General features: G+C 56.0%; 1 protein-coding gene across 1 annotated transcript; it reads left to right on the top strand.

The window, feature by feature from the left end:
* Positions 1-25,187, top strand: LOC146751056 (histone-lysine N-methyltransferase 2B-like). Its single transcript, XM_085535709.1, has 7 exons — positions 1-134; positions 4,000-4,091; positions 5,333-5,428; positions 10,293-10,406; positions 14,006-14,152; positions 19,949-20,044; positions 25,035-25,187. The coding sequence occupies exons 2-7, from the start codon at positions 4,008-4,010 to the stop codon at positions 25,167-25,169; spliced, it is 672 nt and encodes a 223-aa protein (XP_085391835.1). The 5' UTR covers positions 1-134; positions 4,000-4,007; the 3' UTR covers positions 25,170-25,187.

Below are 25,187 nucleotides of genomic sequence, written 5' to 3'. Positions count from 1 at the left end.
GGAAGCGCTGCCGTCACGTGACCCCGACCCCCCCCGGAGATCAGAGAGACGAGCGCTGAGACCGCGGCTGCGGATCGGCCAGAGCGGCTCCCCCATAGGGAGCGACGGAGAGACCGACACAGCGCCACCCAGCGGTAGGAGGACTAAGGGTTATATGGGGGTATATGGGGGTATGGGGACACAGCGCCACCTAGCGGTGAGGAGGACTAAGGGTTATATGGGGGTATATGGGGGAATGGGGACACAGCGCCACCTAGCGGTGAGGAGGACTAAGGGTATATGGGTTATATGGGGGAATGGGGACACAGCGCCACCTAGCGGTGAGGAGGACTAAGGGTATATGGGGGTATATGGGGGTATATGGGGTATGGGGACACAGCGCCACCTAGTGGTGAGGAGGACTAAGGGTATATGGGGATATATGGGGGTATATGGGGTTGTGTGGGGTTATATGGGGGTATAGGGGGGTTATATGAGGAGATATGGGGTTGTATGGGGGGATATGGGGTTGTATGGGGTTATATGGGGGTATATGGGGTTGTGTGGGGTTATAAGGGGGTATAGGGGGGTTATGTGAGAAGATATGGGGTTATATGGGGGTATATGGGGTTGTATGAGGGTATGGGGGGGTTATATGAGGAGATATGGGGGTATATGGGGGTATATGGGGTTGTGTGGGGTTATATGGGGGTATATGGGGTTATATGAGGAGATATGGGGTTATATGGGGGTATATGGGGTTATATGGGGAGGTAGGGGGTTATATGGGTGGATATGGGGTATATGGGGATATGGGGACACAGCGCCACCTAGCGGTAGGAGGACTAAGGGTTATATAAGGTTATATGGGGGTATAGGGGTGTTACATGAGGAGATATGGGATTATATGGGGTTGTATGGGGTTATATGGGGGTATGGGGTGGTTATATGAGGAGATATGGGGTGATATGGGGGTATATGGGAGTATATGGGGTTGTATGGGGTTATGTGGTGGTATAGGGGGGTTATATGAGGAGATATGGGGTTATATGGGGGTATATGGGGTTGTATGAGGAGATATGGGGTTATATGGGGATGTGTGGGGTTATATGGGGGTATAGGGGGGTTACATGAGGAGATATGGGGTTATATGGGGTTATATGGGGAGGTAGGGGGTTATATGGGTGGATATGGGGGATATGGGGATATGGGGACACAGCGCCACCTAGCGCTGAGAAGGACTAAGGGGTTATATGGGGTTATATGGGGGAATATGGGGGAATGGGGACACAGCGTCACCTAGTGGTGAGGAGGACTAAGGGTTATATGGGGGTTTATGGGGTATGGGGACACAGCGCCACCTCGCGGTAGGAGGGCTAAGGGTATATGGGTTATATGGGGGTATATGGGGGAATGGGGACACAGCGCCACCTAGTGGTAGGAGGGCTAAGGGTATATGGGGGTACATGGGGGTATATGGGGTTGTATGGGGAGATATGGGGTATAGGGGGGTTATATGAGGAGATATGGGGTTATATGGGGTTGTGAGGGGTAATATGGGGGTATAGGGGGGTTATATTAGGAGATATGGGGTTATATGGGGTATATGGGGTTGTATGAGGAGATATGGGGTTATATGGAGTTGTATGGGGATGTGTGGGGTTATATGGGGGTATAGGGGGGTTATATGAGGAGATATGGAGTTATATGGGGTTATATGGGGAGGTAGGGGGTTATATGGGTGGATATGGGGTATATGGGGATATGGGGACACAGCGCCACCTAGCGGTGAGGAGGACTAAGGGTTATATAAGGTTATATGGAATGGGGACACAGCGCCACCTCGCGGTGAGGAGGACTAAGGGTTATATGGGTTATATGGGGTATGGGGACACAGCGCCACCCAGCGGTGAGGAGGACTAAGGGTTATATGGGTTATAAGGGGTATATGGGGGAATGGGGACACAGCGCCACCCAGCGGTGAGGAGGACTAAGGGTATATGGGGATATATGGGGTTATATGGGGATGTGTGGGGTTATATGGGTGGATATGGGGTATATGGGGGTATGGGGACACAGCGCCACCTAGCGGTGAGGAGGACTGAAGGTTATATGGGGTTATATGGGGTTTTGTGGCGTTATATGGGGGTATAGGGTTATATGAGGAGATATGGGGTTTTATGGGGGTATATGGGGTTGTATGGGGTTGTGTGGGGTTATATGGGGGTATAGAGGGGTTATATGAGGAGATATGGGGGTATATGGGGTTGTGTGGGGTTATATGGGGTTATAGGGGGGTTATATGAGGAGATATGGGGTTATTTGGGGGTATGTGGGGTTGTGTGTGTTTATATGGGGTTATAGGGGGGTTATATGAGGAGATATGGGGTAATATGGGGTTTATTGGGTTGTATGGGGGGATATGGGGTTTTGTCAGGTTATAGGGAGGGATGTGGGATTATATGGGGTAATATGGGGTTATATGGGTTTGTGTGGGGTTATAGCAGGAAATATGGGGTTACGTGGGGGGTTGTATTGGGGGGATATGGGTTATATGGGGGAATACCGGGCTATATGGGGGGGATATGGGGTTGTATGGGGGGGATACATGTGGTTATATGGGGGGATATGGGGATATATGGGGTTGTACACACCGCCACCTAGTGGTAGGAGGACTATGGGCTTATATGGGGTTATATGGGGAGGTATGGGGTTATATGGGTGGATATGGGGTATGGGGACACAGCTCCACCTAGCGGTGAGGAGGACTAAGGGTATATGGGGTTATGTGGGGGAATGGGGACACAGCGCCACCTAGCGGTAGGAGGACTAAAGGTTGTATGGGTTATATGGGGTTATATGGGGTTTTGTGGCGTTATATGGGGGTATAGGGGGGTTATATGAGGAGATATGGGGTTATATGGGGGTATATGGGGTTGTGTGGGGTTATATAGGGGTATAGGGGGGTTATATGAGGAGATATGGGGTTATATGGGGTTATATGGGGGTATATGGGGTTATATGGGAGTATATGGGGTCGTGTGGGGTTATATGGGGGTATAGGGGGGTTATATGAGGAGATATGGGGTTATATGTGGTTATATGGGGGTATATGGGGGGATATTAGGGGATATGGGGGATATATGGGGTTATATGGGGGGATGTGGGGTTATATGGGGTTATATGGGGTTGTATGGGGGGATATGGGGTTATATGGGGGGGCATAGGGTGCTTTATGGGGGGTGTATGGGGTGATGTGGAGTTATGGGGGTTATAGGGGATGATATGGGGTTATATGGGGTTATATTGGGTTATAAGGGGTTATATGGGTTATATGGGGGTATATGGGGTTATATGGGGGGATATGGGGTTATATGGGGGGATATGGGGTTATATGGGGATATATGGGGTTATATGGGGTTATATGGGGTTATATGGGGGGATATATGGGGTTATATGGGTTATATGGGGGGATATGGGGTTATATGGGGCTATATGGGGTTATATGGGGGTATATGGGGTTATATGGGGTTATATGGGGTTATATGGGGGGATATGGGGTTATATGGGGGCATATGGGGTTATATGGGGTTATATGGGGTTATAAGGGGATTAAAGTGTTACATGAGGGGATATGGGGGATTCTATAGGGACCACACGATGTAGACACACAGCACTATGGGATGTGGGGGGGTTATGGGGTGGGGGGGCAGTGGGGTGACAATGAGGGGCAGGGGGGCACTGTGGGGTGGGGGGGCCACAGTGCTCACCCCCCCCCATATCTCCCCCTATATCCCCCCCTATATCCCCCCATATCCCCCCACATCCCCCCCCCATATCCCCCCTGTATACCCCCTATATCCCCCTTATCCCCCATATCCCCCCTATATCCCCCATATCCCCCATATCCCCTATATCCCCTATATCCCCCCCATATCCCCCATATCCCCTATATCCCCCATATCCCCCATATCCCCCATATCCCCCCCATATCCCCCATATCCCCTATATCCCCTATAGAGATCCCAATGGAGGTGGAGGAGCCCCCCCGACCCCGCAGAGCCCCCCTACAGCCCGTCCTACAGCTCAGAGCACGGAGGGGCAACAGCAAGGTGGGGGGGGCAATAAATTGGGGGGGGGGGGCAATAAATTGGGGGGCATTAATGGGGGGGCAATAAATTGGGGGGGGGGCATTAATGGGGGGTATTAAATTGGGGGGGGCAATAAATTGGGGGGGCATTAATGGGGGGGTATTAAATTGGGGGGGCATTAATGGGGGGGCTTTAAATTGGGGGGGTATTATATGGGGGGGTATTAATGGGGGGGGGCTTTAATGGGGGGGTATTAAGTTGGGGGGGTATTAAATGGGGAGGGGGCATTAATGGGGGGGTATTAATGGGGGGCATCAATGGGGGCTATTAAATTGGGGGGGGTATTAATGGGGGAGGGGCATTAATGGGGGGGTATTAATGGGGGGGGCATTAATGGGTGGGCACTTTAATTGGGGGTATTAAATTGGGGGCATTAATGGGAGGGTATTAATGGGAGCTATTAAATTGGGGGGGGCATTAATGGGGGGGTATCAATGGGGGGCAATAATGGGGGGTATTAAATTGGGGGGCATTAAATTGGGGGGGCATTAAATTGGGGGGCATTAAATTGGGGGGGGCTTTAATGGGGGGTATTATTGGGGGGGCGTTAATGGGGGGGCATTAAATTGGGGGGGGCTTTAAATTGGGGGGGGCAACAAGTTGGGGGGGCAATAAATTGGGGTGTGGCTATTAATGGGCGGGGCTTTAAATTGGGGGGGTTCAATAAATTAGGCGGGGCAATAAATTGGGGGGCAATAAATTGGGGGGGCATTAGTGGGGGAATATTAAATTGGGAGGGCATTAATGGGGGGTATTAAGTTGGGGGGGCATTAAATTGGGGGGGGCATTAATAGGGGGGGTATTAAATTGGGGGGGGCTTTAAATTGGGGGGGTATTAATGGGGGTGGCAATAAATTGGGGGGGGCCATTAATGGGGGGGGCTTTGAATTGGGGGGGGTCAATAATTTGGGGGGGGGCAATAAATTAGGGGTGGGGGGGCATTAAATTGGGGGGGACATTAAATTGGGGGGGGCAATTTATGGGGCGGTATTAATGGGGGGATCTATGGGGCCCATATGGGGTTGTGAGGCCTGTATGGGGTCTGTGGGGCCCATATGGGGTCTATGGAGCCCATATGGGGTTGTGGGGCCTGTATGGGGTCTATGGGGCCTGTATGGGGTCTATGGGGCCCATATGGGGTTGTGGGGCCTTTATGGGGTCTATGGGGCACCCTCTGACCCCCCCCCCCCCCCCCATTGTAGGACTGGGGGTCTCCGGGCGCCCCCCCCCCACCCAACGGCTGGTCAGGGAAGGCCCGGCCCAGTGACGGGGTGCATCGACTGCGCGTGGACTTCAAGGTGGGACCCCCCCCATAGAAACCCCATAGAACCTATAGAGACCCCCACCCCATAGAACCCCCCTATAGTACCTATAGGGACCCCCACCCCATAGAACCCCCCCATAGAACCTATAGGGACCCCCACCCCATAGAACATATAGGGACTCCCACCCCATAGAACCCCCTATTAGAACCTATAGGGACCCCCACCCCATAGAACCCCCCCATAGAACATATAGGGACCCCCACCCCATAGAACCCCCCATAGAACCTATAGGGACCCCCACCCCATAGAACCCCCATAGAACATATAGGGACCCCCACCCCATAGAACCCACTATAGAACCTATAGGGACCCCCACCCCATAGAACCCCCCATAGAATATATAGGGACCCCCACCCCATAGAACCCATAGGAACCCCCCCCCATAAAACCCCCATAGAACCTATAGGGACCCCCACCACATAGAACCCCCCATAGAACCTATAGGGACCCCCACCCCATAGAACCTATAGGGACCCCAACCCCATAGAACCCCCCATAGAACATATAGGGACCCCCACCCCATAGAACCCCCATAGAACCTATAGGGACCCCCACGCCATAGAACCCCCCTATAGAACCTATAGGGACCCCCACCCCATAGAACCTATAGGGACCCCCACCCCATAGAACCCCCATAGAACCTATAGGGACCCACACCCCATAGAACCCCCCATAGAACATATAGGGACCCCCACCCCATAGAACCCCCCATAGAACATATAGGGACCCCCACCCCATAGAACCCCCCATAGAACCTATAGGGACCCCCACCCCATAGAACCCCCCATAGAATCTATAGGTACACCCACCCCATAGAACCCCCCATAGAACATATAGGGACCCCCACCCCATAGAACCCCCCCATAGAACATATAGGGACCCCCACCCCATAAAACCCCCCATAGATCCTATAGGGACCCCCACCCCATAGAACCCCCCATAGAACCTATAGGGACCTCCACTCCATAAGAACCCCCCATAGAACATATAGGGACCCCCACCCCATAGAACCCCCCCATAGAACATATAGGGACATCCCATAGCACCCTGGGACCCTATTGACCCCATAGCTGCCCCCATAGCACCCTGAGACCCTATTGACCCTATAGCTGCCCCCATAGCACCCTGAGACCCTATTGACCCCATAGCTGCCCCATAGCACCCATAGGGACCCTATTGACCCCATAGCTGCCCCCATAGCACCCTATTGACCCCATAGCTGCCCCTATAGCACCCTATTGACTCTATTGACCCCATAGCTGCCCCTATAGCACCCTATTGACCCTATTGACCCCATAGCTGCCCCCATAGCACCCTGAGACCCTATTGACCCCATAGCTGCCCCCATAGCACCCTGAGACCTTATTGACCCCATAGCTACACCCCATAGCACCCTGAGACCCTATTGACCCCATAGCTGCACCCCATAGCACCCTGAGACCCTATTGACCCCATAGCTGCCCCCATAGCACCCTGAGACCCTATTGACCCCATAGCTGCCCCCATAGCACCCTGAGACCCTATTGACCCCATAGCTGCCCCCATAGCACCCTGAGACCCTACTGACCCCATAGCTGCCCCCATAGCACCCATAGGGACCCTATTGACCCCATAGCTGCCCCATAGCACCCTGAGACCCTATTGACCCCATAGCTGCCCCCATAGCACCCTGAGACCCTATTGACCCCATAGCTGCCCCCATAGCACTCTGAGACCCTATTGACCCCATAGCTGCCCCCATAACACCCTATTGACCCTATAGCTGCCCCCATAGCACCCTGAGACCCTATTGACCCCATAGCTGCCCCCATAGCACCCTGAGACCCTATTGACCCCATAGCTGCCCCCATAGCACCCTGAGACCCTATTGACCCCATAGCTGCCCCCATAGCACCCTGAGACCCTATTGACCCCATAGCTGCCCCCATAGCACCCATAGGGACCCTATTGACCCCATAGCTGCCCCCATAGCACCCTGAGACCCTATTGACCCCATAGCTGCCCCCATAGCACCCTGAGACCCTATTGACCCCATAGCTGCCCCCATAGCACCCTGAGACCCTATTGACCCCATAGCTGCCCCCATAGCACCCTGAGACCCTATTGACCCCATAGCTGCCCCCATAGCACCCATAGGGACCCTATTGACCCCATAGCTGCCCCCATAGCACCCTGAGACCCTATTGACCCCATAGCTGCCCCCATAGCACCCTGATGGGCTCTATAGGGGGATTATGGGGCCTGTGGGGGGGTTTATGGGGCTGGGGGGCAGTTATGGGGTCTAGGGGGGGTTATGGGGTCAGTGTGGTGTCTATGGGGTCTAGGGGCGGTTATGGGGTCGGTGGGGGGATTATGGGTTTTGTGGGGGGTTTATGGGCTCTATGGGGGGATTATGGAGTTTGGGGGGGGTATATGGGGTCTGTGGGGGTTATGGGGTCAGTGTGTTGTCTATGGGATCTATGGGGTATTTATGGGGTCAGTGTGTTGTCTATGGGATCTATGGGGTATTTATGTGGTCAGTCTGTTGTCTATGGGATCTATGGGGTATTTATGGGGTCACTGTGTTGTCTATGGGCTCTATGGGGTATCTATGGGGTCATTGTGCTCTATGGGGTCTATGTGTTGTGTATGGGGTCAGTGTGTTGTCTATGGGCTTTATGGGGTATCTATGGGGTCTGTGTTGTCTATGGGCTCTATGTGTTGTCTATGGGATCTATGGGGTATTTATGGGCTCTATGGGGTATCTATGGGGTCATTGTGTTGTCTATGGGGTCTATGGGGTATCTATGGGGTCATTGTGTTGTCTATGGGGTCTATGGGGTGTCTGTGGTGTCTATGTGCTGTCTATGGGCTCTATGTGTTGTCTATGGGCTCTATGGGGTATCTATGGGGTCATTGTGTTGTCTATGGGCTCTATGGGGTATCTATGGGGTCATTGTGTTGTCTATGGGCTCTATGGGGTATTTATGGGGTCAGTGTGTTGTCTATGGGGTCACTGTGTTGTCTATGGGCTCTATGGGGTATTTATGGAGTCAGTGTGTTGTCTATGGGCTCTATGGGGTATCTATAGGCTCTATGTGTTGTCTATGGGCTCTATGGGGTATTTATGGGGTCTGTGTGTTGTCTATGGGGTCTATGTGTTGTCTATGGGGTCATTGTGTTGTCTATGGTCTCTATGGGGTATTTATGGGGTCATTGTGGTGTCTATGGGCTCTATGTGTTGTCTATGGGCTCTATGGGGTATCTATGGGGTCATTGTGTTGTCTATGGGGTCTATGGGGTATCTATGGGGTCATTGTGTTGTCTATGGGGTCTATGGGGTGTCTGTGGTGTCTATGTGCTGTCTATGGGCTCTATGTGTTGTCTATGGGCTCTATGGGGTATCTATGGGGTCATTGTGTTGTCTATGGGCTCTATGGGGTATCTATGGGGTCATTGTGTTGTCTATGGGGTCTATGGGGTATCTATGGGGTCATTGTGTTGTCTATGGGCTCTATGGGGTATCTATGGGGTCATTGTGCTCTATGGGGTCAGTGTGTTGTCTATGGGCTCTATGTGGTATCTATGGGGTCATTGTGTTGTCTATGGGGTCATTGTGTTGTCTATGGGGTCACTGTGTTGTCTATGGGCTCTATGGGGTATTTATGGGGTCAGTGTGTTGTCTATGGGCTCTATGGGGTATTTATGGGGTCACTGTGTTGTCTATGGGCTCTATGGGGTATCTATGGGTTCTATGGGGTGTCTATGGGGTGTTTATGGGGTCATTGTGTTGTCTGTGTGTTCTATGGGGTCACAGTGTTGTCTGGGTTCTATGGGGTCAGTCTGATGTCTATGGGCTCTATGGGGTGTCTATGGGGTCAGTGTGTTGTCTATGGGCTCTATGTGGTGTCTATGGGGTCTGTGGTGTCTATGTGTTGTCTATGGGGTCTATGGGGTGTCTGTGGTGTCTATGGGGTATCTATGGGGTCATTGTGCTCTATGGGGTCACTGTGTTGTCTATGGGGTCTATGTGTTGTCTATGGGGTCACTGTGTTGTCTATGGGCTCTATGGGGGGTTATAGGATCACTGTGGTGTCTGTGGGGTCTATGGGGTGTCTATAGGGTCATTGTGTTGTCTATGGGATCTATGGGGTATCTATGGGGTCATTGTGCTCTATGGGGTCAGTGTGTTGTCTATGGGCTCTATGTGTTGTCTATGGGGTCTATGTGTTGTCTATGGGCTCTATGTGGTATCTATGGGGTCATTGTGCTCTATGGGGTCATTGTGTTGTCTATGGGCTCTATGTGGTGTCTATGGGGTCATTGTGCTCTATGGGATCTATGTGTTGTCTATGGGCTCTATGGGGTATCTATGGGTTCTATGGGGTGTCTATGGGGTGTTTATGGGGTCATTGTGTTGTCTGTGGGTTCTATGGGGTCAGTCTGATGTCTATGGGCTCTATGTGTTGTCTATGGGCTCTATGTGTTGTCTATGGGCTCTATGTGTTGTCTCTGGGCTCTATGTGGTATCTGTGGGGTCAGTGTGCTCTATGGGGTCATTGTGTTGTCTATGGGCTCTATGGGGTATTTATGGGGTCACAGTGTTGTCTATGGGCTCTATGGGGTGTCTATGGGTTCTATGGGGTATCTATGGGCTCTATGGGGTGTCTGTTGTGTCTATGGGGTATCTATGGGGTCTATGTGTTGTCTATGGGGTCAGTGTGTTGTCTATGGGCTCTATGGGGTATCTATGGGGTCTATGTGCTGTCTATGGGCTCTATGGGGTCTGTGGGCTCTATGTGTTGCCTATGTGGTCATTGTTCCCTATGGGTGGCGCTGACCCCGCTGTGCCCCACAGGAGGACTGTGCCCTGGACAACGTGTGGCTCATGGGGGGGCTGAGCATCGTCAGCTCGGTGCCCATCAGCGCCCCCCTGGTGTGTCTGCTGTGCGCCAGCAAGGGGCACCACGAGGTACCGCAGCGCCCCACACAGCCCCATAAGTGAACCCCACACACCGCCCCATAAGTGCCTGCCCCATAAGTGAACCCCAAACACCGCCCCATAAGTGCCTGCCCCATAAGTGAACCCCAAACACCGCCCCATAAGTGCCTGCCCCATAAGTGAACCCCACACTGCCCCATAAGTGAACCCCACACACTGCCCCATAACTGACCCCCACACACCGCCCCATAAGTGCCTGCCCCATAAGTGACCATCCATAGGGCACCCCACACAGCGCCCCATAAGTGACCCCCACACACCGCCCCATAAGTGAACCCCACACAGCGCCCCATAACTGCCCACCCCATAAGTGAACCCCACACACCGCCCCATAAGTGCCTGCCCCATAAGTGACCCCCACACAGCGCCCCATAACTGCCTGCCCCATAAGTGAACCCCACACACCGCACCATAAGTGCCTGGCCCATAAGTGACCATCCATAGGGCACCCCCAAACACGGCCCCATAACTGCCCGCCCCATAAGTGACCATCCATAGGGCACCCCCACACACCACCCCATAAGTGCCTGCCCCATAAGTGAACCCCACACACCGCCCCATAAGTGCCCGCCCCATAAGTGACCATCCATAGGGCACCCCCAAACACGGCCCCATAACTGCCCGCCCCATAAGTGACCATCCATAGGGCACCCCCACACACCACCCCATAACTGCCCGCCCCATAAGTGAACCCCACACAGCGCCCCATAAGTGAACCCCACACAGCGCCCCATAACTGCCCGCCCCATAAGTGACCCCCAAACACCGCCCCATAACAACTGCCCCATAAGTGAACCCCAAACCCTGCCCCATAAGTGAACCCCACACACCGCCCCATAAGTGAACCCCAAACACCGCCCCATAAGTGCCCGCCCCATAAGTGAACCCCAAACACCGCCCCATAAGTGACCCCCACACACCGCCCCATAACAACTGCCCCATAAGTGACCCCACACACCGCCCCATAAGTGCCTGCCCCATAAGTCACCCCCACACACCGCCCCATAAGTGCCTGCCCCATAAATGAACCCCACACACCGCCCCATAAGTGCCCGGCCCATAAGTGACCATCCATAGGGCACCCCCAAACACCGCCCCATAAGTGCCTGCCCCATAAGTGACCCCCAAACACCCCCCATAAGTGCCTGCCCCATAAGTGACCCCCAAACACCGCCCCATAACTGCCCGCCCCATAAGTGACCATCCATAGGGCATCCCATATCTGCCTGCCCCATAAGTGAACCCCAAACACCGCCCCATAAGTGAACCCCACACAGCGCCCCATAAGTGACCCCCAAACACCGCCCCATAACAACTGCCCCATAACTGCCCGCCCCATAAGTGACCCCCACACACCGCCCCATAAGTGCCTGCCCCATAAGTGAACCCCAAACACCGCCCCATAAGTGAACCCCAAACACCGCCCCATAAGTGCCTGCCCCATAAGTGAACCCCAAACCCTGCCCCATAAGTGATCCCCAATAGGGCACCCCAAACCCTGCCCCATAATTGCCCGCCCCATAAGTGACCCCCCATAGTGCACCCCCAAACCCTGCCCCATAAGTGGCCGCCCCATAAGTCACCCCCAAACCCTGCCCCATAAGTGGCCGCCCCATAAGTGACCCCCCATAGGGCACCCCCAAACCCTGCCCCATAAGTGGCCGCCCCATAAGTGATCCATCCCCATAAGTGGCCACCCCGTAAGTGGCTGTTCCTAAGGGCCTTACCCCATAACCCCCCCTTACCCCATAGCCCCCCATAACCCCATTACCCCCCATTACCCCATAATCCCCCCTTACCCCATTACCGCCCATAGCCCCCCATAACCCCATAACCCCCCCATAGCCCCCCATAACCCCATAGCCCCCCATAACCCCATAACCCCCATAGCCCCCCATAATCCCCATAACCCCCCCCTTTCCCCATAACCCCCATAGCCCCCCATAATCCCCCCACCATAGCCCCCCATAACCACCCCTTACCCCATAACCCCCCCTTGCCCCATAACCCCCCCCATAGGCCCCCCCATAGCCCCCCATAACCCCATAACCCCCCTTGCCCCATAACCCCCATAGCCCCCCATAGCCCCCCTTACCCCATAGCCCCCCATTCCCCCCCTGTCCTCCCCTATCCCCCTCAATCCCCCCTTATTTCCCGTGTCCCCCCCGTCCCTTATATCCTCCCCTATCCCCCCATGTCCCCTCATGTCCCCCTAATACCCCCATACCCCATCTATCCCCCCATTGTTCCCCATTTCCCCTATATCCCCTATATCCCCTGCTGTCCCCCCTATATCCCCTATATCCCCTATATCCCCCCTATATCCCCTATATCCCCTATATCCCCTATATCCCCTATATCCCCTGCTGTCCCCCCTATATCCCCTATATCCCCTATATCCCCTGCTATCCCCCCATCCCCTATATATCCCCTATCCCCCTGACCCCCTATATCCCCTATACCCCTCACCCCCTATATCCCCTATGTCCCCTATATCCCCTATATTCCCTGCTGTCCCCCCTATATCCCCTATACCCCTGACCCCTATATCCCCTATATCCCCTGCTGTCCCCCCTATATCCCCTATACCCCCTCACCCCCTATATCCCCTATACCCCCTCACCCCCTATATCCCCCCATTGTTCCCCATGTCCCCTATATCCCCTGCTGTCCCCCCTATATCCCCTATATCCCCTATATCCCCTGCTGTCCCCCCTATACCTCCTATACCCCTCACCCCCTATATATCCCCTATACCCCTGACCCCCTATATCCCCTATACCCCCTCACCCCCTATATCCCCTATATCCTCTGCTGTCCCCCCTATATCCCCTATACCCCTGACCCCCTATATCCCCTATCCCCCCTCACCCCCTATATCCCCTATATCCCCTGCTGTCCCCCCTATATCCCCTATACCCCCTCACCCCCTATATCCCCTATATCCCCTGCTGTCCCCCCGTCCCCTATATCCCCTATATCCCCTATATCCCCTATATCCCCTGCTGTCCCCCCTATATCCCCTATATCCCCTATATCCCATATATCCCCCTATATCCCCTATATCCCCTATATCCCCTATATCCCCTATATCCCCTGCTGTCCCCCCTATATCCCCTATATCCCCTATATCCCATATATCCCCCTATATCCCCTATATCCCCTATATCCCCTATATCCCCCCTATATCCCCTATATCCCCTGCTGTCCCCCCTATATCCCCTATACCCCTGACCCCCTATATCCCCTATACCCCCTGACCCCCTATATCCCCTATATCCCCTATATCCCCTATACCCCCTGACCCCCTATATCCCCTATATCCCCTATATCCCCTGCTGTCCCCCCTATATCCCCTATATCCCCTATACCCCCTGACCCCCTATATCCCCTATATCCCCTGCTGTCCCCCCTATATCCCCTATATCCCCTATATCCCCTATACCCCCTATATCCCCTATATCCCCTATATCCCCTATATCCCCTATATCCCCTATATCCCCTATACCCCCTCACCCCCTATATCCCCTATATCCCCTATAATCCCCCTGACCCCGTACCCCCCATAGCTGGTGCTGTGCCAGGTGTGCTGCCAGCCGTTCCATTCTTTCTGCCTGGCTGTGGGGGAGGCTCCGGGGCCGGGTCAGGCCGAACGTTGGTGCTGCCGGCGCTGCAAGGCCTGTCATGTGTGCGCCAGGAGGGCACGGGCTGCCAAGGTGCGGGGGGACGTGGGGGGCAATGGGGACATGGGGGGCAACGGGGATATGGGGGTAATGGGGCCAATGGGGGTAATGGGGGTAATGGGGGTAATGGGGACATGGGGGGCAAGGGGGGGAATGGGGACATTGGGGTCAATGGGGGCAATGGGGGTAATGGGACATGGGGGCAATGGGGGTAATGGGGGTAATGGGGGCAATGGGGGTAATGGGGGCAATGGGGGCAATGGGGGTAATGGGGGCAATGGGGGTAATGGGGGCAATGGGGGCAATGGGGGTAATGGGGGGTAATGGGGGGAATGGGGACATTGGGGGCAATGGGGGTAATGGGGGTAATGGGGGCAATGGGGGTAATGGGGGCAATGGGGGGAATGGGGGCAATGGGGGGAATGGGGACATGGGGGTAATGGGGGCAATGGGGGTAATGGGGGGTAATGGGGACATGGGGGTAATGGGGGGAATGGGGACATGGGGGTAATGGGGGTAATGGGGGTAATGGGGACATGGGGACATGGGGGTCAATGGGGACATGGGGAGCAATGGGGGTAATGGGGACATTGGGGTCAATGGGGACATGGGGGGCAAGGGGGGGAATGGGGGCAATGGGGACATGGGGGTCAATGGGGACATTGGGGTCAGTGGGGGCAATGGGGGTAATGGGGGCAGAGTGTGTATTGGAGTCAATGGGGACATGGGGGGCAATGGGGGGAATGGGGGGAATGGGGACATTGGGGACATTGGGGGTAATGGGGTCAGAGTGTGTATTGGGGTCAATGGGGACGTTGGGGTCAATGGGGGTAATGGGGTCAGAGTATGCATTGGGGTCAATGGGGACATGGGGGGCAATGGGGGCATTGGGTCAATGGGGGCATTGGGTCAATGGGGACATTGGGGTCAATGGGGGTAATGGGGTCAGAGTGTGTATTGGGGTCAATGGGGACGTTGGGGTCAATGGGGACATTGGGGTCAATGGGGGCATTGGGGTCAATGAGGACATGGGGGGCAAGGGGGGGAATGGGGGCAATGGGGACATGGGGGTCAATGGGGACATTGGGGTCAATGGGGGCAGTGGGGACATTGGGGACATTGGGGTCAATGGGGACATTGGGGGCATTGGGGTCAATGGGGACATGGGGGGCAATGGGGGCAATGGGGGTAATGGGGGCAATGGGGGTAATGGGGTCAATGGGGGTAATGGGGGTAATGGGGTCAATGGGGGTAATGGGGATATGGGGGTAATGGGGACATGGGAGTAATGGGGGTAATGGGGACATGGGGGTAATGGGGGTAATGGGGACATTGGGGTCAGTGGGGGTAATGGGGGTAATGGGGACATGGGGGGCAATGGGGGTAATGGGGACAATGGGGGTAATGGGGGCAATGGGAGCAATGGGGGTAATGGGGACAATGGGGGTAATGGGGGCAATGGGGGCAATGGGAGCAATGGGGGTAATGGGGGCAATGGGAGCAATGGGGGTAATGGGGGCAATGGGGACATGGGGAGCAAGGGGGGGAATGGGTGCAATGGGGGTAATAGGGGCAATGGGGGCAATGGGGACATGGGGGGCAATGGGGGCTATGGGGACATGGGGGTAATGGGGGCAATGGGGGCAATGGGGGCAATGGGGACAATGGGGACATGGGGGGCAATGGGGGCTATGGGGACATGGGGGTAATGGGGGCAATGGGGGCAATGGGGGCAATGGGGACATGGGGGGCAATGGGGGACATGGGGGTAATGGGGGCAATGGGGGCAATGGGGGCAATGGGGACATGGGGGTAATGGGGGCAATGGGGGCAATGGGGGCAATGGGGACAATGGGGACATGGGGGGCAATGGGGGCTATGGGGACATGGGGGTAATGGGGGCAATGGGGGCAATGGGGGCAATGGGGACATGGGGGGCAATGGGGGCTATGGGGACATGGGGGTAATGGGGGCAATGGGGGCAATGGGGGCAATGGGGACATGGGGGGCAATGGGGGCTATGGGGACATGGGGGTAATGGGGGCAATGGGGGCAATGGGGGTAATGGGGACATGGGGGGCAATGGGGGACATGGGGGTAATGGGGGCAATGGGGGCAATGGGGGTAATGGGGACATGGGGGGCAATGGGGGTAATGGGGACATGGGGACATGGGGACATGTGGGTAATGGGGACATTGGGGTCAATGGGGACATGGGGGGGAATGGGGACATGGGGGTAATGGGGGCAATGGGGGCAATGGGGGTAATGGGGACATTGGGGTCAGTGGGGGTAATGGGGGTAATGGGGGCAATGGGGGTAATGGGGACATTGGGGGTAATGGGGGGTAATGGGGATAATGGGGACATGGGGGGCAACGGGGGGAATGGGGGCAATGGGGGCAGAGTGTGTATTGGGTCAATGGGGATGTTGGGGGCAATGGGGACATTGGGGTCAATGGGGGCATTGGGGTCAATGGGGACATGGGGGTAATGGGGGCAATGGGGACATTGGGGTCAGTGGGGATGTTGGGGTCAATGGGGATGTTGGGGTCAATGGGGACATGGGGGTCAATGGGGACATTGGGGGCAATGGGGGCATTGGGTCAATGGAGACATTGGGGTCAATGGGGGCAATGGGGGCATTGGGGGCATTGGGGGCAGAGTGTGTATTGGGGTCAATGGGGACATGGTGGGCAATGGGGCTAATGGGGTCAGAGTATGTATTAGGGTCAATGGGGTCAGAGTATGCATTGGGGGCATTGGGGGCAATGGGGATATTGGGGTCAATGGGGTCAATGGGGGCATTGGGGTCAATGGGGGCAATGGGGGCAATGGGGCCAATGGGGACATGGGGGGCAATGGGGGTAATGGGGACATGGGGGTAATGGGGTCAATGGGGGCAATGGGGACATGGGGGGCAAGGGGGGGAATGGGGACATTGGGGTCAATGGGGACAATGGGGGCAATGGGGACATTGGGGTCAATGGGGACATTGGGGTCAATGGGGGCAATGGGGGCACAGTGTGTATTGGGGTCAATGGGGACATGGGGGGCAATGGGGGCAGAGTGTGTATTGGGGTCAATGGGGACATTGGGGGCAATGGGGACATTGGGGACATTGGGGTCAGTGGGGGTAATGGGGGGCTATGGGGGTAATGGGCGCAATGGGGGTAATGGGGGCAATGGGGACATGGGGGGCAATGGGGACATGGGGGGCAACGGGGGAAATGGGGGCAATGGGGGTAATGGGGGGGAATGGGGGGAATGGGGGCAATGGGGGTAATGGGGGCAATGGGGACATGGGGGGCAAGGGGGGTAATGGGGAGTAATGGGGACATGGGGGGCAATGGGGGTAATGGGGTCAGAGTATGTATTGGGGTCAATGGGGACATTGGGGTCAATGGGGACATTGGGGTCAATGGGGGCATTGGGGGCAATGGGGATATTGGGGTCAATGGGGTCAATGGGGGCATTGGGGTCAATGGGGGCAATGGGGGCAATGGGGCCAATGGGGACATGGGGGGCAATGGGGGTAATGGGGACATGGGGGTAATGGGGTCAATGGGGGCAATGGGGACATGGGGGGCAAGGGGGGGAATGGGGACATTGGGGTCAATGGGGACATGGGGGTAATGAGGGGTAATGGGGGTAATGGGGACATGGGGGGCAATGGGGGTAATGGGGGTAATGGGGACAAGGGGGTAATGGGGACATGGGGGGCAATGGGGGTAATGGGGTCAATGGGGGTAATGGGGATGTTGGGGTCAATGGGGGCAGTGGGGTCAATGGAGACATTGGGGTCAATGGGGACATTGGGGTCAATGGGGTCAATGGGAACATGGGGGGCAATGGGGGTAATGGGGGCAGAGTGTGTATTGGGGTCAATGGGGACATTGGGGTCAATGGGATCAATGGGGACATTGGGGTCAATGGGGACATTGGAGTCAATGGGGACATTGGGGGTAATGGGGTCAGAGTATGTATTGGGGTCAATGGGGACGTTGGGTCAATGGGGATGTTGGGGGCAATGGGGGCATTGGGGACATTGGGGTCAATGGGGACGTTATGGTCAATGGGGTCAATGGGGACATGGGGGGCAATGGGGGCATTGGAGTCTATGGGGGCAATGGGGACATTGCGGTCAATGGGGGTAATGGGGCCATTGGGGGCAATGGGGACATTGGGGTCAATGGGGGCAATGGGGTCAATGTGGTTCTATTGGGTTCTGTTGGGGTCAATGTGGTTCTATTGGGTTCTATTGGGGTCAATGTGTTTCTATTGGGTTCTGTTGGGGTCAATGTGGTTCTATTGGGTTCAATGGGGTCAATGTGGTTCTGTTGGGTTCTATTGGGGTCAATGTGGTTCTATTGGGTTCAATGGGGTCAATGTGGTTCTGTTGGGTTCTATTGGGGTCAGTGTGGTTCTATTGGGTTCAATGGGGTCAATGTGGTTCTATTGGGTTCAATGGGGTCAATGTGGTTCTATTAGGTTCAATGGGGTTCTATTGGGTTCTATTGGGTTCCGTTGGGTTCTGTTGGGTTCTGTTGGATTCTATTGGGTTCCATTGGGTTCTGTTGGGTTCTATTGGGTTCTGTTGGATTCTATTGGGTTCCATTGGGTTCTGTTGGGTTCTATTGGGTTCTGTTGGGTTCCGTTGGGTTCTATTGGGTTCTATTGGGTTCCATTGGGTTCTATTGGGTTCTGTTGGGTTCCATTGGGTTCAATGGGGTCAGTGTGGTTCTGTTGGGTTCAATGGGGTCAATGTGGTTCTATTGGGTTCAATGGGGTCAATGTGGTTCTATTGGGTTCTATTGGGGTCAGTGTGGTTCTATTGGGTTCAATGGGGTCAATGTGGTTCTATTGGGTTCTATTGGGGTCAATGTGGTTCTATTGGGTTCAATGGGGTCAATGTGGTTCTATTGGGTTCTATTGGGTTCTATTAGGTTCTATTGGGTTCTATTGGGTTCCATTGGGTTCTGTTGGGTTCCGTTGGGTTCTATTAGGTTCTGTTGGATTCTATTGGGTTCCATTGGGTTCTGTTGGGTTCTATTGGGTTCTGTTGGGTTCTATTGGGTTCTGTTGGGTTCCGTTGGGTTCTATTGGGTTCTATTGGGTTCCATTGGGTTCTATTGGGTTCTGTTGGGTTCCATTGGGTTCAATGGGGTCAGTGTGGTTCTGTTGGGTTCAATGGAGTCAATGTGGTTCTATTGGGTTCTGTTGGGGTCATTGTGGTTCTATTGAGTTCTATTGGGGTCAATGTGGTTCTATTGGGTTCAATGGGGTCAATGTGGTTCTATTGGGTTCAATGGGGTCAATGTGGTTCTATTGGGTTCAATGGGGTCAATGTGGTTCTATTGGGTTCAATGGGGTCAATGTGGTTCTATTGGGTTCAATGGGGTCAATGTGGTTCTATTGGGTTCTATTGGGGTCAATGGGGTCAATGTGGTTCTATTGGGTTCTGTTGGGTTCTATTGGGTTCTATTGGGTTCAATGGGGTCAATGTGGTTCTATTGGGCTCTATTGGGTTCTAGTGGGTTCTGTTGGGTTCTATTGGGTTCAATGGGGTCAATGTGGTTCTGTTGGGTTCTGCTGGGTTCTGTTGGGTTCTATTGGGTTCTATTGGGTTCTGTTGGGTTCCATTGGGTTCAATGGGGTCCATGTGGTTCCATTGGGTTCTATTGGGTTCTATTGGGTTCAATGGGGTCCATGTGGTTCTGTTGGGTTCTGTTGGGTTCTATTGGGTTCCATTGGGTTCTATTGGGTTCCATTGGGTTCTATTGGGTTCCATTGTGTTCCATTGGTTTCAATGGGGTCCCTGTCCCCCCCAGCCCCTCCTGGAGTGCTCCCGCTGCCGTCGCTGTTTCCACCCCACATGTCTGGGTCCCAGCCCCCCAACATGGACCCCCCGGCGCCGAGGAACGTGGGTCAGTGAGGGGGGGACACGGGGGGGGGGGTGGGCACCCATGGGTGGGGGGGGGGTTTGGGACCCCCCGTCTTGAGATCCCATTTGAAGCCCCCCCCCCCCCCCTTTTGGGACCCCCATTTCATGCCCTATTTGGGGACCCCCCCCCCCCCCCATCCATTTTAGAGACCCCCATTCAATGCCCCATTGGTGACCCCCCCCCCCCCCCCCATTATGGCACCCCCAGTTCATGCCCCCATTGAGACCCACCCACCCCCCCCCCATTGTGGGATCCCCATTTCATGCCCTATTTGGGGACCCCCCCCCCATCCATCCATTTTAGAGACCCCCATTCAATGCCCCATTGGTGACCCCCCCCCCCCCCCAATTATGGCACCCCCTGTTCATGCCCCCATTGAGACCCACCCCCCCACTTTTGGGACCCCCATTTCATGCCCTATTTGGGACCCTATGGGACCCCCCGTAATATGGGACCCTTATTATGGGACCCCCTTAATGTGGGACCCTCATTATGGGACCCCCCTCATTATGGTCTTTATGGGACCCCCCTCATTATGGGACCCCCATTTAGGACCCTCATTATGGGATCCCCCTTATTATGGGACCCCCATTTAGGACCCTCATTATGGGGCCCCCATTTAGGACCCTCATTATGGGATCCCCCTCATTATGGGGCCCCCATTTAGGACCCTCTGTATGGGACCCCCCTCAATATAGGACCCCCGTTTATGACCCTCTTTATGGGACCCCCTCATTATGGGATCCCCATTTAGGACCCTCTGTATAGGACCCCCATTTAGGACCCTCTTTATGGGACCCCCCTTATTATGGGACCCCCCTTATTATGGGATCCCCATTTAGGACCCTCATTATGGGACCCCCTTCATTATGGGACCCCCATTTAGGACCCTCTTTATGGGACCCCCCTCATTATAGGACCCCTATTTAGGACCCTCTTTATGGGACCCTTATTATGGGACCCCCATTTAGGACCCTCATTATGGGACCCCCCTCATTATACGACCCCCATTTAGGACCCTCATTATGGATCCCCCTTATTATGGGACCCCCATTTAGGACCCTCTTTATGGGACCCCCCCATTATGGGACCCCATTTAGGACCCTCATTATGGGACCCCCCCCATTATGGGACCCCCATTTAGGACCCTCTTTATGGGACCCCCCTCATTATAGGACCCCCATTTAGGACCCTCTGTATGGGACCCCCCTCATTATGGGACCCCATTTAGGACCCTCATTTTGGGACCCCATTTAGGACCCTCATTATGGGACCCCCATTTAGGACCCTCTGTATGGGATCCCCCTCATTATGGGATCCCCCTCATTATGGGGCCCCCATTTAGGACCCTCTGTATGGGATCCCCCTCATTATGGGACCCCCATTTAGGACCCTCATTACGAGACCCCCTTATTATGGGACCCCCATTTAGGACCCTCTGTATAGGACCCCCATTTAGGACCCTCTTTATGGGACCCCCCTTATTATGGGACCCCCCTTATTATGGGACCCCATTTAGGACCCTCATTATGGGACCCCCCTCATTATGGGACCCCCATTTAGGACCCTCTTTATGGGACCCCCATTTAGGACCCTCTGTATGGGACCCCCTCATTATAGGACCCCTATTTAGGACCCTCATTATGGGGCCCCCATTTAGGACCCTCATTATGGGGCCCCCATTTAGGACCCTCTTTATGGGACCCCCCTCATTATGGGACCCCCATTTAGGACCCTCATTATGGGACCCCCCTCATTATAGAACCCCCCTCATTATGGTACCCCCCATTTAAGACTCCCCCTCATTATGGGACCCCCATTATGTGACCCCTATTCCATACCCCATCCTGCCCCCCCCATTTGGGGTCTCCAGCAGTACTGCCCCCCCCAACCCCCCCCATGTCCTCCCCCCCCCACAAATTGGGGTCTCATGCTGAGCTGCCCCCCCCATTGCCCCCCATTAACCCCCCCAATAACCCCCCCACCCCACTGACCCCCATCTCCCCCCATTGACCCCCCAATAACCCCCCCACATTGACCCCATTAACCCCCCCAATAACCCCCCCCACATTGACCCCCATCTCCCCCCATTGCCCCCCCAATAATCCCCCCACATTGACCCCCATTGACCCCCCAATACCCCCCCACCCCATTGACCCCCCCAATAACCCCCATTAATAACCCCCAATTGACCCCCATTACCCCCCATTAACCTCCCCAATAACCCCCCCACCCCATTGCCCCCCATCTCCCCCCATTGACCCCCCCAATAACCCCCCCCACATTGACCCCCATTGACCCCCATTGACCCCCCCCAATAACCACCCCCCCATCTTCCCCCATTAACCCCCCCAATAACCATCCCCCACATTGACACCCCCATTAATCCCCCCCAATAACCCCCCCCATCTCCCCCATTGCCCCCCCAATAACCCCCACCCCATTTACCCCCATTATCCCCCCCAATAACCCCCCCCAATTGACCCCATTAACCCCCCCAATAACCCCCCCCACATTGACCCCCATCCCCCCCCATTACCCCCCCCAATAACACCCCATCTCCCCTCATTGCCCCCCCCATTGCCCCCCATCGCCCCCCAATAACCCCCCCACCCCATCTCCCCCCATTGCCCCCCCATTAACCCCCCCATTGACCCCCCAATAACCCCCCCATTGACCCCCATCTCCCCCCATTAACCCCCCCAATAACCCCCCCCATTGACCCCATTGACCCCCCCAATAACCCCCCCATCTCCCCCCATTGCCCCCCCAATAACCCCCCCCCACATTGACTCCCATCCCCCCCCATTGACCCCCCCCAATAACCCCCCCACCACATCTCCCCCCATTAACCCCCCCCCACTGACCCCCATCCTCCCCCCATTACCCCCCCAATAACACCCCATCTCCCCCCATAGACCTCCCCCAATAACCACCCCCCCACTGACCCCCATCCCCCCCCATTGAACCCCCCCATTGACCCCATTAATCCCCCCAATAACCACCCCCCCACTGACCCCCATCCCCCCCCCATTAACCCCCCCAGTAACACCCCATTGCCCCCCATTGCCCCCCATCTCCCCCCATTAACCCCCCAATAACCCCCCCACCCCATCTCCCCCCATTGATCCCCCCATTAACCCCCCCATTGCCCCCCATCTCCCCCCATCGCCCCCCAAATAACCCCCCCCATCTCCCCCCATTGACCCCCCCCATTGCCCCCCATCTCCCCCCACTGACCCCCAATAACCCCCCCACCCCATCTCCCCCCAATAACCCCCCCCATTGCCCCCCATTGACCCCCCCAATAACCCCCCCCCAATCTCCCCCCATTAACCCCCCCAATAACCCCCCCACCCCATTGACCCCCATTGACCCCCCCAATAACCCCCACCCCATTACCCCCATCCCCCCCAATAACCCCCCCCATTGACCCCCATCTCCCCCCATTAACCCCCCCAATAACCCCCCCCATTGACCCCCATCTCCCCCCATTGCCCCCCCCATTAACCCCCCCCATTGACCCCCATCCCCCCCCATTAACCCCCCCAATAACACTCCATTGAACCCATTGCCCCCCCAATAACCCCCCCACCCCATTGACCCCCATTAACCCCCCCAATAACCCCCCCATTGCCCCCCATTGACCCCCCCAAATAACCCCCCCATCTCCCCCCATTGACCCCCCCATTGCCCCTCATCACCCCCCTTGACCCCCCCATTAACCCCCCCACCCCATTGACCCCCATTAACCCCCCCAATAACCCTCCCCCATTGACCCCCATTGCCCCCCCCAATAACCCCCCCCATCTCCCCCCATTGACTCCCCCCCATTGCCCCCCCCCATCAACCCCCCCCACCCCATTGACCCCCATCTCCCCCCATAGACCCCCCCAATAACCACCCCCCCATTGCCCCCCATCTCCCCCCATTGCCCTCCCATTAACCCCCTCCCCCATTGACCCCCATTGCCCCCCCCATTAACCCCACCAATAACCCACCCCATTTCCCCCCATTGACCTCCCCCCCATTGCCCCCCATCTCCCCCATTGCCCCCCATCTCCCCCCACTGACCCCCCCAATAACCCCCCCATCTCCCCCATTGCCCCCCATTGACACCCCCATTGCCCCTCATCACCCCCCATTGACCCCCCCATTAACCCCCCCACCCCATTGACCCCCATTGACCCCCCCAATAACCCCCACCCCATTACCCCCCATCCCCCCCAATAACCCCCCCATTGACCCCCATCTCCCCCCATTAACCCCCCCAATAACCCCCCCCCATTGCCCCCCATCTCCCCCCATTGCCCCCCCCCATTAACCCCCCCCACTGACCCCCATCCCCCCCATTAACCCCCCAAAACACTCCATTGACCCCCATTACCCCCCCAATAACCCCCCACCCCCATTAACCCCCCCAATACCCCCCACCCCATCTCCCCCCATTAACCCCCCCAATAACCCCCCACCCCATTGACCCCCATTGACCTCCATCTCCCCCCATTGACCCCCCCAATAACCCCCCCCCATTGCCCCTCATCTCCCCCCATTGACCCCCCCATTAACCCCCCCACCCCATTGCCCCCCATAGACCCCCCCAATAACCCCCCCCCCATTGACCCCCATTGCCCCCCCAATAACCCCCCCCATCTCCCCCCATTGACTCCCCCCCATTGGCCCCCACATCAACCCCCCCCACCCCATTGACCCCCATCTCCCCCCATAGACCCCCCCCAATAACCACCCCCCCATTGCCCCCCATCTCCCCCCATTGCCCCCCATTAACCCCCCACCCCATTGACCCCCCCAATAACCCCCCGCACATTGACCCCCGTTACCCCCCATTGACCCCCCCAATAACACCCCACCCCATTGACCCCCATTAACCCCCCCCATCTCCCCCCATTGCCCCCCATTAACCCCCCCCATCTCCCCCCATTGCCCCCCATTAACCCCCATTGCCCCATAGCTGTGCTGGGGCTGCTCGAGGTGCCGCAGTTGTGGGGCCACCCCGACTCCGGGGGGGGCGACCCCGAATGGGACCCCGAGGACGAGCTGTGCCCCCCCTGCACACAGCTGCACCGCAACGGTAATGGGGCTCTAGGGGGGGATCTATGGGGGA

Source organism: Coturnix japonica, unplaced genomic scaffold (genome assembly GCF_054131305.1).
Source record: "Coturnix japonica strain WE unplaced genomic scaffold, WE-NBRP24 Scf158, whole genome shotgun sequence".
Lineage (NCBI taxonomy): Eukaryota > Metazoa > Chordata > Aves > Galliformes > Phasianidae > Coturnix > Coturnix japonica.
Note: the sequence above shows the minus strand (reverse complement) of the source record. Positions and strands in the feature narration are given on the sequence as shown.